Genomic DNA, 16,255 nt, shown 5'->3' with positions numbered 1-16,255 from the left:
TCAGCATAACTGATCTCCAGCCTTGTCCATGTCAACAGTCTCACCTGTGTTAACAAGAGAATCACTGACCGGATGTCCGTTGGTCCTTTTGGGGCAGGGCTGAAATGCAATGGAAATGTTTTTTTTAGATTAAGTTCATTTTCATGGCAAAGAGGGACTTTGAAATTGATTGCAATTCATCTGATCACTCTCAATAACATACTGCAAATTGCCATCATCTAAACTGAGGCAGCAGACAAATTTTATATTTGTGTCATTCTCAAAACCTTTGGCCACAACTGTATTTGAGTCTGTGTTATTGTAGTGGGATCAGAAGAACTGAACATGTCCTTACTTGCCATTACTGCATAAGGAAAGTTTCATGAACGTTGTAAATTACTTATTTATTTTTCATGTTTTCAAGAAAATTGCTGCTGATGGAAAAAGACAGGAGATCACTGTATTGGATTCCAAAAGAAGTAATGCAATAAATATCGGACTTACTGTTTTACCTCCACCAAGGACTATTAAGATGGCAATTTTGAATTTTGATGAATATGCATTAAATAAAGAGGGAATTGATGTAAGTACAATTGATAACATAATTTATATACTCTAATATTTGTGTTAGAAAGTACATGTGCATGTACGAATACACCCCTTAGTGAAAGAAATATCAGTAAGCCACCACTGAAAATCCCCCATTTAGAGCCACATCTTTTAGATGAGGATGCATGGGGCAGCGGTGAATTCTTGCCTAGGCCAACTATGTGGTTACATTAGATTAACAATTTAGTATGTAAGGTTTAGAAACTCTGTGTATAGCACTGAAAGCAGCCATTTTAACTTTCTATTGACAGGGCTTAGATTATTTATCCCTGTTTCTTAACCCCTTAATGACAAAGCCCGTACATGTACGGGCTCAAAATGCATTGTTTTCAATGGGTTTAGGGACCGCCCATTGTCCTTAAGGGGTTAAAGTACATTTTCCTCTTTCATGGCCATCCTATGTGAGGATGTAGGAAGGAGATGGGAATCATATTTTACATTTGTTTTACCTATTAAAATGGTGTCATTTATATGAAGGAAAGTATTTTCTTTGTTTCTGTATATCATATACCAATTAAATACCACTTGATAACTTAGCACCCATTGAGCAACCCATTGAAACTTTAAATAGTTATGTGAAAGTAGAAAATTAAAAAAGTAGACAACTATATTTGGTACACCAATTAACATTTTAAGTAATCTGCTACAAAATGTTTGTATTTTTTTTGAACGATGATGACAAGGAAGTTACTAGGGACTGTAAATGAAACCCACTCAGTTCAACGAGTGATCTTATACCAGAGATAATAGTCCTCCTTGGTGGTGTGTCCTTTGATCTATGCCATCATCTATTAGTAAAATCAGTTTATTGGAGAAAACATGTACTGGATTAGAGTCAAGCTTGGAATAGACATCACTATTCTCAAATTGTCTTATGGGTTAGCTCCAATAGTATGGATGTCTGCATTACAAAAACCAAAAAACAAAGTTGTTATTAGTCTTCAAAGAAGAAAGCGTATCTACTGTGGTGTCAGTAACAGTAGATAATTATGTAAGTGAATGTTCAATAGTTTTTTGAATCGAGTATGACATCTGTAATTGCTAAAATAATATATAGACTGTAATATCTAATATATACCGTATTTGCTCGATTATAAGACGACCGCCCAAATCTGAATATTAATTTAGGAAAAAAAGAAAAAGCCTGAATATAAGACGACCCTATAGGAAAAAAGTTTTACCAGTAAATGTTAATTCATCTAAACTATTTTTTTTTAATAAAAGCTATGATTCAGAAAAATATTTTGATTTTATTTCCTTCTATTTTCCAACCTGCCCCCCAGTTATGCACATCTGCCCCAGAAATGCCTTATACCCCCTATATGCCACTGTGCCCCATGATATGCCTTTTAACCCTCTAAATGCCACTGTGCCCCATGATATGCCTTTTAACCCTATATGTCACTGTGCCCCATGATATGCCTTTTGACCCCCTATGTGCCACTCTGCCTCCAGAAATGCCTCATACCCCTATATGTCACTGGCATTTAGAGGGTTAAAAGGCATATTATGGGGAAGAATGGCATATAGGGAGGTTTAAGGCATTCAGGAGGCAAAGTGGCGTATAGAGGGTTAAAAAGGCATTTCTGGAGGCAGTGTGGCATTAAGGGGGTTAAAAGGCATTTCACAGAGCACTCTGCCTCCAGAAATACCTTATGCCCCCCATTTAACACTCCCCCCCCCTCCTCCCACCTCCAAACTTACCGGTGCTTCTGACTTCCCTGTCATGTAGCCGGGGCAGCGTGTAGATCCCACGCACTTACGCTGCAGCCGGAAGGAGGCGTGGCTGGCAGCGGGGGTTGTCTGCGTCCATCACGCAGTTCTCTGACAGCCGGGGAAGGTCTGCGCGATGGACGCAGACAACCCCCGCTGCTAGCCACACCTCCTTCCTGCTGCAGCGGAAGTTGTCTACGCGAATCGCGTAGACATCTACATGCTGCCCCAGCTACACACCGGGGACTCAGAAGTACCGGTAAGTGGGGCGCGGGGGGGGGGACAGGAGCATCCAGGTCCCCTGCAGCTGCGGGGGATCTGGATCTTAGTCGTCTCATAGTCAGACCTATTTGACTGACTGATTTGCTCTGAAAAAAGCCTCGTCTTATATATATATATATATATACCGTATTTGCTCGATTATAAGACGACCCTGATTATAAGACGACCCCCCAAAATCTGAATATTAACTTAGGAAAAAAAAGAAAAAGCCTGAATATAAGACGACCCCAAAGGAAAAAAGTTTTACCAGTAAATGTTAATTCATGTAAACTATTTTTTTTTAATAAAAGCTATGATTGAGAAAAATATTTTTTTTGTTTTTATTTCTTGTATTTTCCAACCTGTCCCCCAGTTACGCACATCTGCCCCCAGGCTTGCCACTCCAATATGGCACTGTGGCCCATGATATGCCTTTTAACCCTCTATATGCCACTGTGCCCCATGGTATGCCTTTTGACCCCCTATGTGCCACTCTGCCTCCAGAAATGGCTTATACCCCTATATCCCATTCTGGCATTTAGGGGGTTAAAATGCATATTATGGGGCAGAGTGGCATATAGGGAGGTATAAGGCATTTCAGGAGGCAGAGTGGCATTAAGGGAGTTAAAAGGCATTGTATAGAGCACTCTGCCTCCAGAAATGCCTTATACCCCTATATGCCACTCTGGCATTTAGGGGGTTAAAAGGCATATTATGGGGCAGAGTGCCATATAGGGAGGTATAAGGCATTTCAGGAGGCAGAGTGCTCTATTAAATGCCCCCTTAACGCCACTCCAGAAATGCCTTATGCCCCCATTTAACACACACACACACACACCCTATACCCCCATTTAACTAACACACACACACACACACACACACACTCTCTCTCTCTCTCTCTCTCTCTCTCTCACCCATCTCTCCCCTCTCAGCCCTCTCTTACCGGTGCTTCCAGCCGGGGCAGCGGGTTGACGTCTACTTCTGCTGCAGCCGGAAGGAGGTGGAGTTGGCAGTGGGGGTTTGTATGCGTCCGTCGCATATACTTTCCCCGGCTGTCAGAGATCAGAGTTCCCTGCACCGGTGCGGCCCCGGTGCGGGGAGCTCTGATCTCTGACAGTCGGGGAAGGTCTACGCGACGGACGCAGACAACCCCCGCTGCTAGCCACACCTCCTTCCGGCTGCAGCGGACGTTGTCTACGCGGATCGCGTAGACGTCAACCCGCTGCCCCAGCAACACAGCAGGAAGCACCGGTAAGTGTGTGTATGATGGGGGGGGGTGAGAGAGGAGGATCCAGGTCCCCTGCAGCGGTGCGGGGGATCTGGATCTTAGTCTCCTAATCAGACCTCTATTTGAGGTCTGATTAGAAGACGACCCCGATTAGAAGACGAGGGGTATTTTTCAGAGCATTTGCTCTGAAAAAAACCTTGTCTTATAATCGAGCAAATACGGTATATATATATATATATATATATATATATATATATACACACACTGTATAGACTGCAACAATTGGAGGCTTAGTTTCTGAAGTAAAATGTTTTAAGCTTTCAAGTGCATACAGAACTTTAAACTACATTTTGGTAACATATTTTGCAAAGTGAAAGCAGGGCCGGCCCTACAATGGAGCCGACTGTGGCAATTGCCCCAGGCGGCACTTTTGAAGGGGCGGCAAAGTGCTTTTTTTTTAAGCGGAGGAGAGAGAGGGGCGCCGAGTGGTTTTCGCTTACCCGCTCGGCGCCCCTCTCTCTCCTCTGCGGCGAGTCTCCGTGCTCTGCCACGGTGCCGGCTTGTAATGCTGAGCGCCGGAAGTGACGTCAATTTACAGCGCTCAGCATTACAAGCCGGCACCGTGTCAGAGCAAGGAGACTCGCCACAGGACTGTTTAAAGGTAAGTACCGGGGGGGTTAGGGTAGATAATTGCGTCGGCGAAGTTTAAAATGCTGCCCCCCCCGGCGTCGGCGGGGAGGGGGGGCGCCATTTTAACTTCGCCCCAGGCGGCATTAAGTCTTGGGCCGGCCCTGAGTGAAAGGGTTAACCTGATTAATTATACAAAATAATTATGTAAAATGTCGAGATGGCGAAAATGCTACACCTTAAAAGTGCCTTAAATTCTTCATTTGAAAGAACAGAAGAAATGTTAACAATGCTTGTTTTTTGGCTTTGCACCTGTTTCAAACATTTTATCTCTGGTGATTGTAATTATTATGTAACAGTCAAATCCTTATTAGATACCGTTGAATAAGTTTTGTGCTCTGAATAGTCAGCATCTGTGTCACTAAAAATAATCCCTTGAGGTGTAGTTGTATGATACTTTTAGGGGACAGAGTTCTTGCGTCCTGATTGACATATACTGCTTTGCCAATTCTAAACAACATTCAAATCATAGTCCTCTTATCTCTCAAAAATGTAGATTTTCTTTTGCACTCAGAAAGTACAGCATAAACGTGTGAAAGATGTGATTACAATTTATCATATACAAAAACTTTAATCTGGAACCTATACTTGCCAAAATGTATTAAAGGTGCTGTTCTTTCTAGGGGGCCTCTTAAAGTATCCTAATTAGTTCTACATCATGTTGAGTGAAGTAAAAGAAACCCGTCATTTAATTTTCCTCCTTAATGAACCCTGACACTTTAAAAGTTTAATGAAATACTACAGCTGCCTAGAAACAGATGTATTACATCACAGCAGTCTGACCACCTGCAGCCACTCTCACCCCCCGTTTCATGGTTACGCGTGTGAAACAGCAAAGCTTTACAGATCTTAATACGTATTAACGGCCACATTAGTCATTGATGAGGAGTGAGGTGTTTTGTGTGATAGGTGTGTTGGGAGTGATTTATGTGAGGTGAGTAAGGTCCCATTAAAGCTAAGGTCCCTTTTCTACCCTGTTTTTATATACACAATTTGGTTATCAAAATAAAATAGTGTATTTATTGAACCACAGTAAAACTAATATTTTTGCTTTAACTCTCTCTATAGAAAATATTGACAATGATGCCAACAGAGGAGGAGAAACAGAAAATAGAAGAAGCCCAGTTAGCAAATCCTGATATTCCATTGGGCAATGCAGAACAATTTCTTCTGACTTTATCATCCATAAGTGAGGTGTCAGCGAGGCTTCAACTGTGGGCTTTCAAAATGGACTTTGAGCTAGTAGAAAAGGTAGGAGCGTAAACATTACTAATAATTATATATTTCTGCCTATTGAATACACAATTCATAAAATAAACTATATACTTAACTCATGGTGTAATTATAAGATATCATTTTTAGGTTTATCATTTATAAAAGATCCTAAATGATATGAAAATATAAACCTATAGAAACACACACCTATGCTACAAATCATATCTATATGTATATATATATATATATATATATATATGTGTATATATATATATATATATATATACGTGTATATATATATATATGTATATATATGTATATACATGTCCTGGTGTGTGTGTGTTTGGTTATCTGTTTCCTTAATTTACAGTGGGAACTATTTCATTTTAACTTATCCAGAGATAAAATGCCCTCCTGAATTTGTAGTGACTTCAGGGGACAAAACATTCAAGGCCCTGAAATCACCCTGAAATAGTGGAAAAGATAAGGTATTGTGTTATTTACTCTATAATATTTAGTTCAAGGATTTGTCGCGCTAAATTGTGGCTTCAGGCTTCCCATGTTGAATGACCAAGTATTATGTATATGTATGTGCATATATGTTTTTTCATAAAAATGGGCTGCTCAGTCTGAAATGCCCGAGCCTATTTTTTGTCCCAGTCCGGGCCTGCTCACATACACACAGATTCACACATACACACCGTCACATACACATAAAATGCATTTTCTATTAATTATTAGGAAGCCTTGCAGGAGACAAGTGGAGTTTGAATGATACACAGCCAATCTGATGTCACTGATGCTATGTCCATTTTGTCAAAAATGTTCTCCCACTGGTGTCTCTGCTGTTTCACCCACATAGAGGGCTGTTGGACACTTTGTACACATAATAAGGTAAACCACATTAGAAGATTTGCAGGAGAAGGCACCATTGATCTTATGGCGTGTATTTGAATTTGGTATAGGCACCATGTCCACAGTGTGGATGTGTGCGCATGTTTTACACCTTCCTTGTAGGCAGGGGAAAGTCCCATTTTTTTGTGGACTTGTTCAGGGCACTCCTGGTTAATAGTTGTTTAAGATTGGGGGGCTGTCTGAAGGAAAGTAGGGGAGGCTGTGGAAAATTTCCCTGAGTCTGTCATCGGTGTGTAGTGTTGCTTGAAGTTCTTTAGATATTTTGCGTAGAGCTTCTACCTGGGGGTGGTAAGTGACAACCAGAGGCACACGGGTTCCAGTATGATTTTTTTCTGGGAATGTTGGTGGCCTTCTGTATCTGGTTGTCAATTATCCTGGCATTGTAGCCCTGGTTCATAAAGTCTCCCCTTAGTTTCTGGAGCTGTTTGTCACGATCTGCTGTATCAGAACAGATGCGGTTGTATCTTATGGCCTGGCTGTATATGATAGAGTTTTTTGTATGTTTGGGGTGGAAGCTGTTGTTTTTAAGGTAAGTCGGTCTCTCTGTTGGTTTGCGATACAGGGATGTGTGGATGGTATTGTTCTTAATGCTGATGATGGTGTCCAGGAAGTTTATTTCTGTGGGTGAGTGGCTGATTGTGATGTTGATGGTGGGGTGAAATGCATTGTAGTTCCCGTGGAAGGTGAGAAGTTCCTCTTTGCTGGCGGTCCAGATGATTAGAATATCATCTATATAGCGAAGGTACACCAGGGGTTTTGTTTGGCAGATGGATATGAAATCCTCTTCTAATTTTGCCATAAAGAGGTTGGCGTATTGTGGCGCCATTCGAGGAAGCCTTGGGAACCATGTTGATCTCTGATTTAATAATATTGATATTATAATATACATTACAATCATTACAGGCATGAGCAGCTTCAGATAATTAACCTCTCTATTTCCAGAAATGAGGAGATTAAGAGAACTAAAGCCTCTGTTACCAGACATGAACAGATTCAGAGAATTAACCCCTCTATTACCAGACATGAGCAAATTCAAAGGATTAACCCTTCTATTACAAGTTAGCTCAGTTAAATCTGAAAGTGGAAAGTTTGTCGGTTGAAGTATCCTTTATTAGAGACGATCTAAACAAGATACGAGATAGATTGCTTAAGCTTGAAACAATTATTCCCTCTTTGGATAAAGAAATGGCTGTGATAAAGAATAATACAACTTCCTTAAGCACTGATATGGAGAAATTGAAAGATAAAATGACTGAGATGGAAGACAGATCTAGAAGGAATAACATTCGTATTCTGGGGCTACCAGAAGGAGTGGAGGGACCAGACCCAAAGATGTTCTGCCAGAAATGGATCACTGAGACTGTTGGGGCACAATTACTCTCTCCTTTATTTTGTGTGGAAAGGGCCCACAGGGTCCCGGCAAAAATCCCCCCACTGAGGGCCCCACCAAGGACTATGATAATCAGACTTTTAAATTATTTTGATCGTGACGTAATTTTGAGACGGGCCAGGGAAATGGGTACAATATTATTTAACTCGGCAAAGATCGCCATGTATCCAGATTTTTCCAGGGCGACTCAAATACAACGGGCGGCCTTTACTGAAATTAAAAAACGGCTTAGACTTGCCAATATCCGCAATATAAGTCAGGCACTTTATTTTTCTTAAGTCCTCAGGAAGTGTCTAGGTGGCTTGAAGGAGAGGGGCTCTGAATTTTATTGTTTAAAGATATGCTTTGTCGGGGGGGAGGTTTGGTGAAGGAGTTATTATGACGGTGTTAAGAGATACATGTGGAAAATGTTCCAGCACGCATCACGAGAGGGAGGGTTAGGGGATTGGTCTGCAGGGTGTTTTTTTTTTTTTTTTTTCTCCTTTGAATGCAAGCTAAAGTTTTGTTTTGGAATGTGAGGGGAACTGGAGATCGTCGTAAGAGGGTCGCTATATTTGATCGTGTTCAGAAACATCTCCCGGCTATTATTTGTTTAGTTCAAACACATACGGTAGGAGAGAAAACCAAAAAAGGTTAATGAGAAGATGGGCCCAGGTGGAGTTACATTCCTCCTTCTCAAATTATTCGGCTGGTGTCTCTCTATTCTTTCATCGAAAGATTCCGTTAGTGATTAAGAATAAGAAGATTGATGAGAGAGGTAGATTTATTTTTCTACATTTAATAATTTATAATCAGGAGATGATTATGGCCTTCTTTTACGTCCCTCCTCCCTTCTCCTCACAGCCAATAAACAAATTAGTACTATTTATTCGAGGCAATGAACACCTTCCGTTATTTTTGTTTGGGGATTTTAATTGTATATTGGATCCCAAGAAAGATGTGGTGCGTGTGGTTAATAAACGATACCTTAACGTAAACAGACCCCGCTAGCAAAAATAATGGAAGAACTAGGGTGGAATGATCCATGGCGGTTAATGAATCCTGATACACAAAGAATTTCATGTTATTCCGCCACGTATCAAACTGCATCTAGGATCGATTTAGTGATATGCAATGATTTGGGGATTAGGTTTATCCATAAAATTGCCTATGAGTCGAGGTCAATTTCAGATCATGCACCACTGGTAGTGGATTTGTTATTTGGAGACGAGAGAAAAAATGAAAGGAAACCTTTTAGGTTTAATCCCCATTGGTTGACACTATTTGATTCCCAAGAAAATAACATAAATGCGTTAAAGGAGTTTTGGGAGACTAATAAATCATCTGCTACTTTATCTATTGTTTGGGATACATTAAAGGCATTTTTGCGAGGATTGCTCCTTAGAGAGTTGATCACAAAAAAACGAAGTTTCCTACAGAAAGAGGAAACTTTGAGAGAGAAAGTACTTAGTAGTGAAGTAAAATTTGCAAAAGATCCTTCCAGAGATAATCATAAGATAATGAAAGAAGTACAAGATCAACTTTCAGTTTTGATTACAGAAAAAGCACAACATAAGTTATTCTTTAGAGGTCAAAGGAACTTTGTTGAAGGGGGCCGGCCGGGGAAATTATTAGCGAACTTGGTAAAGACCCACAAAGATAAAAATTATATTTTGGCAATCGAAGATGAAGATGGTAGGGTAGTTAATGAACCAAGCAAAGTACAGGCCGCAATTATTAAATTTTTTTCTAAATTATATCAAGCAGCCCCAGCAATAAACCAGGAAGATATAGAGGAATACTTAAAGAAATGTGCACTGCCTAGGATCTCGGATGAACAGAAGGCGATATTAGAAAAGGAAATTACAGTAGAGGAGTTGAGAGTAGCCCTTTTTTCTTGCGCATCCTCATTTGCCCCAGGAGGGGATGGACTCCCTTTTGGGGTATATCAGGAGTATGCAGATGCTCTCTTACCTATGCTATCTTCAGTGTTTTCTGAAAGTTTGAAAAGAAAGCAGCTACCAAGTTCTATGTTAGAAGCAATAATTATTCTTATTCTCAAAAAGGACAAAAATCCAGCAAAAGTAGAATCATACCGGCCAATATCTTTACTTAATACAGATGTGAAAATTCTTGCCAAAGTGTTGGCTAATAGCAAGTTGTGTCCCTGATTTGATTGGAGAAGATCAGTCAGGGTTTGTACCAGGAAGACTATTACATTCCTACCTTGAAAGAGTCTTTGCTAATCTTCAGCTGGGTGGAAACTCCTCCCACTCCATCCTGTCTTTGGATGCTATGAAGGCGTTCGACAGGGTGGAGTGGGGGTTTCTATGGCATACACTAGAAGCCTTTGGTTTTGGGGAGGGTTTTTTGAGTTGGATAAAACTTATGTATAGCTCTCCAGCAGCAAGGATTAATTTAAACGGCAATCTTTCAGAGACTTTTTTGCTAAGTCGAGGAACTCGGCAGGGTTGCCCACTCTCGCCTCTTTTATTTATATTATATGTTGAACCACTGGCTCTAAGTATTAGGAGTAATCAGAAAATAAGAGGATTTGGACTTAATGGTATTGAAGATAAAGTTTTATTGTATGCAGATGACTTATTATTATTTTTGGAAGACACTGAAAAAATGCTCCCAATAGTGATAAATACGGTAGAGAACTTTGGTAGATTGTCAGGTCTTAAGATCAATTGGGATAAATCAATACTTCTCCCACTGAACCCAGTAAAAATCCCCAAGGTTGAGGGTGTTAAGATTTTGAGATAGGGGGATCCTATGGAATATTTAGGGATTAAAATCTCGAGTAAAATTGATTTGTTCACGAAACAGAACCTTATCCCACTAGCTATAAAGATTCAAAAAAGGTAGATTTGGGCAAAACTCCCACTGTCGCTAGCAGATAGGGTGAGTCTCGTGAAAATGATTGTTCTCCCGCATGTGTTGTTTGTTCTGTCTGCTTCACCAGTGTGGATTCCAGATAAATGGTTTAGAGGCTTAGAAGCTTCATTGAGTAAACTTTTGTGGGGAAGAAGCAGAGTTCGTATGAAATACGCTAAGCTTACATCACCGGAGGGCGAGGGCGGCTGGGCATTACCTCATTTTAAATTGTATTTTTTGGCTACAAAGGCCCAGAATCTGAGAGCTAATGGATTTGGACCTTTAATACAATTTCTTTTAAATTCTAGTGGGATTTCCAATCCTATTGAGATGATGGAGACAGATTTACAGTTGGAAGGGGACTTTGATAATACACCTATGGTGAAATTATATAGGAAAATATGGCACGAAATTAAATATATTTGTAAAATTAAGGAGAGTTTACCTTACACACGAATATGGCACAATACAAAATTTCAGGAGTTCGACAAGGGACTAGGAAGTGATGTTTGGATAAAAAAAGGGATTTGTTTTGTCAGACAGTTGTTTGCTATTGGACACATTAAGGATTTCAATGTCCTTAAATTTGAATATGATTTGGATAATAGTAGGGCTGCAACTAACGATTATTTTAATAATCGATTAGTTGGCCGATTATTTTTTCGATTACTCGATTAATCGGATAAAAAAAATGAATGTAAATTTTTCATTTATTTAAAATAATTTACTGAACAAATGATGTTAAATACAAACAGCAGAATAAAAAAACTTTGATAATACATTTCTTGTCTTTATTTCCCAACCAGCCCCCCAATATATGCACATTTGAGCCCAGGCTTGCTACGCTGCCTCCCAGACATGCCATGCTGCCCCCCCACATATGCCACGCTGCCTCCCACATATACCACACCACGCTGCCTCCCACATATGCCACTCCACGCTGCCTCCCACATCTGCCACTCCACTCTACCCCCCACATGCCACTGTGCCTGAAACACCACTCCATCCTCCCCAGACATGCCACCCTGCCCTCCCCACATATGCCACGCCATGCTGCCTCCCACATCTGCCACTCCACAATGCCTCCCACATATGCCACGCTGCCTCCCACATCTGCCACTCCACGCTGCCTCCCACATCTGCCACTCCACGCTGCCTCCCACATCTGCCACTGTGCCTGATACGCCTTATATCCCCTGATACCCCACTCCATCCTCCCCAGACATGCCACCCTGCCTCCCAGACATGCCACTTCTCTACCCCCAGATATGCCACTCTACCCCCAGATATGCCTTATACACCCTGATACACCACTCCGTCCTCCCCAGACATGCCACACTGCCCTCCCCACATATGCCTTATATACTGTATATGCCTTATACCCCCAGATATGTCACTTCACTGCCCCCAGGATTTAGATTCCCCTAAATTAACCCTAAACTCCCCATTAACCATAACTGCCCCTAAATTAACCCTTAACCACAGCATCCCCTAAATTAACCCTAAAGACCCCATCAACCACAGCATCCCCTAAATTAACCCTAAACACACCATTAACCACAACTGCCTCAAATTAACCCCAAACACCCCATTAACCACAGCTGCTCCTAAATTAACCCTAAACACCCTATTAACATAACTGCCCCTAAATTAACCCTAAACACCCAATTAACCATAACTGCCCCTAAATTAACCCTAAACACCCCACTAACCATAACTGCCCCTAAATTAACCCCCACCTCCCCTAACTTTCAGTAGCCCAAATATATATATATATATATATATATATATATATACACACATACACATTATATATATATATATATATATATATATATATATATATATATATATATATATATATACACACATACACATTATATATGTACATATACTTACAGTTAGATGAGTGTCAAAGCCATGTGGTTCTGGCCTGGAGAAGGAAGGGGCGGGGCCAGTTGTCACAGTGATTACAGGGAGGGGGAGTAAGTAGGAGCTGCTGCTGTGAGACGGTGAGTCAGACTACACGGATTATATAATGAGGGGGATTTTTCAGAGCGTTTGCTCTGAAAAAACCCTCATTTTATAATCGATAATAATCGATTCAACTAATCGATAATGAAATTCGTTGCCAACGAATTTCATTATCGATTATTATCGATTTTATCGATTAGTTGTTGCAGCCCTAGATAATAGACATACATTTTGGTATAATCAATTAGTTCACGCATATAAGTCCACGGAAAATAAGAAGATTTTTGAGGTAAAGACACATGATTTGTTTGAATTTTTGCAAAAAAGTCTCAAAGGGAAAAAGACACTTAGTTTTATTTATAAAATATTTCTTAGAGAAATGGAAATAGGGTTCCGAGGTGATAGATTGGTCCTATTGATGAGGCCTCTTGGAACCGTATTCTAAATAACACAGGGTGTTGCACTATAAATAAACAATATCAATTTACACAACTTAAAATTATTTATCGGTTATATTATTCACCATTTCAGTTATGGAAGATTAACTGTAGATAAAATGCAAACTGTCCCAGATGTGGAGCCCTCGATGCGGGCCTATTACATCTTTGGTGGGAATGTCAGTTGATAAAAAATTTCTGGGACGATATATTTATTTTTGTCAAAAGGAAATTTATATGCAATGGGGTAATGGACCCAAAGGCCGCGATTTTAGGAGATGTGGAACAGTTTGGTAGATTGAATTAACTCTTTAGAAAGATCTTTTTTTTAGGGAGACTACTGATTCTTAGGAGATGGTGTGATAAAAAAGCCCCCGCCTTTGCCCAATGGTTAAATTTGATCGATCAAATTATAAAATACGAACAATATAGAAGTGCGGAGTCGAAAAAGAGAAAGAAGGAGTTTCAACTCACTTGGGGTCTCTGGTAAAACAATTTAAAAAAAAAAAAACAAAAAAAACCAAGTCCTTACACAGACACACAAACAGACAAACACAGTCACATAAACACATACCTGGTGCTGGCTGCAGCTTACGCTGAGCTTGGTGTGAAGGAGGGATCCGGCCTATCAGGAGAGGCTTCTGAACTCTCAACCAATCAGGAGCTTTGAGAACTCTCTCCTGATTGGTCAAGACCTCCGTCATTCTCATTCAGAAACCATGCATTGTCCCGGATTGAGGCTGCCCGGGCAACCTGGGACATGTTGTCACCCTAATTAGTGGGGGTGTAAGGCATATCAGGGGGGGGCAGAGTGGCATATAGGGGGTATAAGCCATGTACCAAAATTACATGTGAATTGATATTTACTAATAATTTTTTCTCTTTTTTTCTAAATTAATATTCAAATTGTTGTCTTATAATAAGGGTTGTCTTATAATCAAGTAAATACTGTATATATACCCCTTACATTTTTGTAAAACTTTTATTATATCTTTTCATGTGACAACACTGTTATACAGGCTGTACACTCACTACTTTACATTGTAGCTGAGTGTCATTTCTTCAGTGTTGTCACATGAAAATATATAATACAAAATATTTACAAAAATGTGAGGGGTGTACTCACGTTTGTGAGATACTTTGTGTGTGTGTGTATATATATATATATAACAGCAGGGCATAAATACAATTGCCTAAATATAATTACTAAATAAATGTGTGTGTGTTTGTGTGTATATATATATATAATAGAATTATATATTAGAGCCCTCCACTAATATTGGCACCTTTGGTAAATATGAGCAAAGAGGGCTGTGAAAATGTGTCTTTACTGTTTAACCTCATGATCTTTTCGTCAGAAAATACACAAAGATACTCTCACACCACAGGTTTATAAAACAAAAAGTGTTAAATATATGTGTGGCACAATTATTGGCATCCCTATAAATTCACATGAGAAAAATATATTTTGAAATATAATCTCATTGATCTCATGCTTTGTAATTGTAGGAAATAGCTTTGGCATTGTTTGATCTAAAAGAGGGAATGGAACAGCTGGAGAACAACAAGACATTGGGATACATTTTATCTACTTTGCTTGCCATTGGAAATTACCTGAACGGTACAAACGTAAGTTGTTTTTCTTGCATTTAACACTGCTGCAACCATGCTGACCAGGGCCGGACTGGGACTGAAAAGCAGCCCTGGAAAAATTTGGAGACCAGCCCCATATAGTTTATCTCACGGTGAAGCTCTTATACCCACACGCACCCCTTATATACACCCGAGTCACACTATGTGCCATTCTTTTTATCTTATTATTTGTATTAAAATGCCAGAAAGCAAAAGTGTTAAAAGGCCCTAATAAATGAAATACATTACACATAATGGGATCAAAACATTTACTACTGCGAACATTTTTAGATGAAAGAGTTCCATTTTATTCAGTGGAACAAAACACTGATCACATTATTCTTCACGATATTCTGGTAAGAAACTTTTATTTCTTTATTAATTCATGTAGACTATTTTTTTCCATATTTAATAAAAGCTATGATTGAGACATGTTTGGTTTTTATTTCCTTTCATTTGACAACCTACCCCCGAGTTATGCACCTCTGCCCCCCTGATACGCCTTCTAACCCCCTATATGCCACTCCGCCTCCAGAAATGCCTTATACCCCCTATATGCCACTCTGTCCCATGATATGCCTTCTAACCTCCTATATGCCACTCTGCCATATAGGGGGTTAAAAGGCATATCATGGGACAGAGTGGCATATAGGGGGGTATAAGGCATTTCTGGAGGCAGAGTGGCATGAAGGGGGTTAAAAGGCATATCATGGGGCACTCTGCCTCCAGAAAAGCCTTATGCCCCCTATATGCCACTCTGCCTCCCCGATATGCTTTATACCCTCCTATATGCTCCTCTGCCCCATGATATACCTTTTAACCCCCTTTATGCCACTCTGCCTCCAGATATGCCTTTTGACCCCCTATATGTCACTCTGCATCCAGAAATGCCTTATACCCCTATATGCAACTCTGACATATAGGGGGTTAAAAGGCATATCATGGGACAGAGTGGCATATAGGGGGTATAAGGCATTTCTGGAGGCAGAGTGGCATATAGGGGGACACACTTACATACACACACACATGCCGATTTTTTTTTGTTTTTAACAAATACAAAACACATAATACAGTACAAAAAATACATCATTTTACTCACCTTCTACTTCTCTTGACTTCCTGGTAGCTGCACACTGTTCTCCTCTATGCTGACAGCCAGGATGCCACTGACCTGACATCCGGTGCTGAAGCAGTCTGAGCGCGAGGGGGCGGAGCTTCCACCTCACGCTGCTCCCATCACTTTGCAGCCATCAGACTGCTGGGAATGTAATCTGAACGGCCGGTGCGTGCTGATGCCGCCGGCCGGAGCTACTTTTTTTTTTATTTATATGGTAAGCTGGATCGGCTTGCCATATA

The 16,255-nt window shown here is 40.3% G+C and overlaps 1 protein-coding gene across 1 annotated transcript in view; it reads left to right on the top strand.

The window, feature by feature from the left end:
• Positions 1-16,255, top strand: part of FHOD3 (formin homology 2 domain containing 3) — a 267,638-nt gene that overhangs the window by 171,120 nt on the left and 80,263 nt on the right. Inside the window, exons 16-18 of the mRNA XM_053466092.1 lie at positions 404-562; positions 5,546-5,728; positions 14,777-14,896. Coding sequence (XP_053322067.1) covers positions 404-562; positions 5,546-5,728; positions 14,777-14,896 — 462 coding nt within the window. The remainder of the gene's footprint in view (positions 1-403; positions 563-5,545; positions 5,729-14,776; positions 14,897-16,255) is intronic.

This window comes from Spea bombifrons, chromosome 5, assembly GCF_027358695.1.
Source record: "Spea bombifrons isolate aSpeBom1 chromosome 5, aSpeBom1.2.pri, whole genome shotgun sequence".
Classification (NCBI taxonomy): domain Eukaryota; kingdom Metazoa; phylum Chordata; class Amphibia; order Anura; family Pelobatidae; genus Spea; species Spea bombifrons.
Note: the sequence above shows the minus strand (reverse complement) of the source record. Positions and strands in the feature narration are given on the sequence as shown.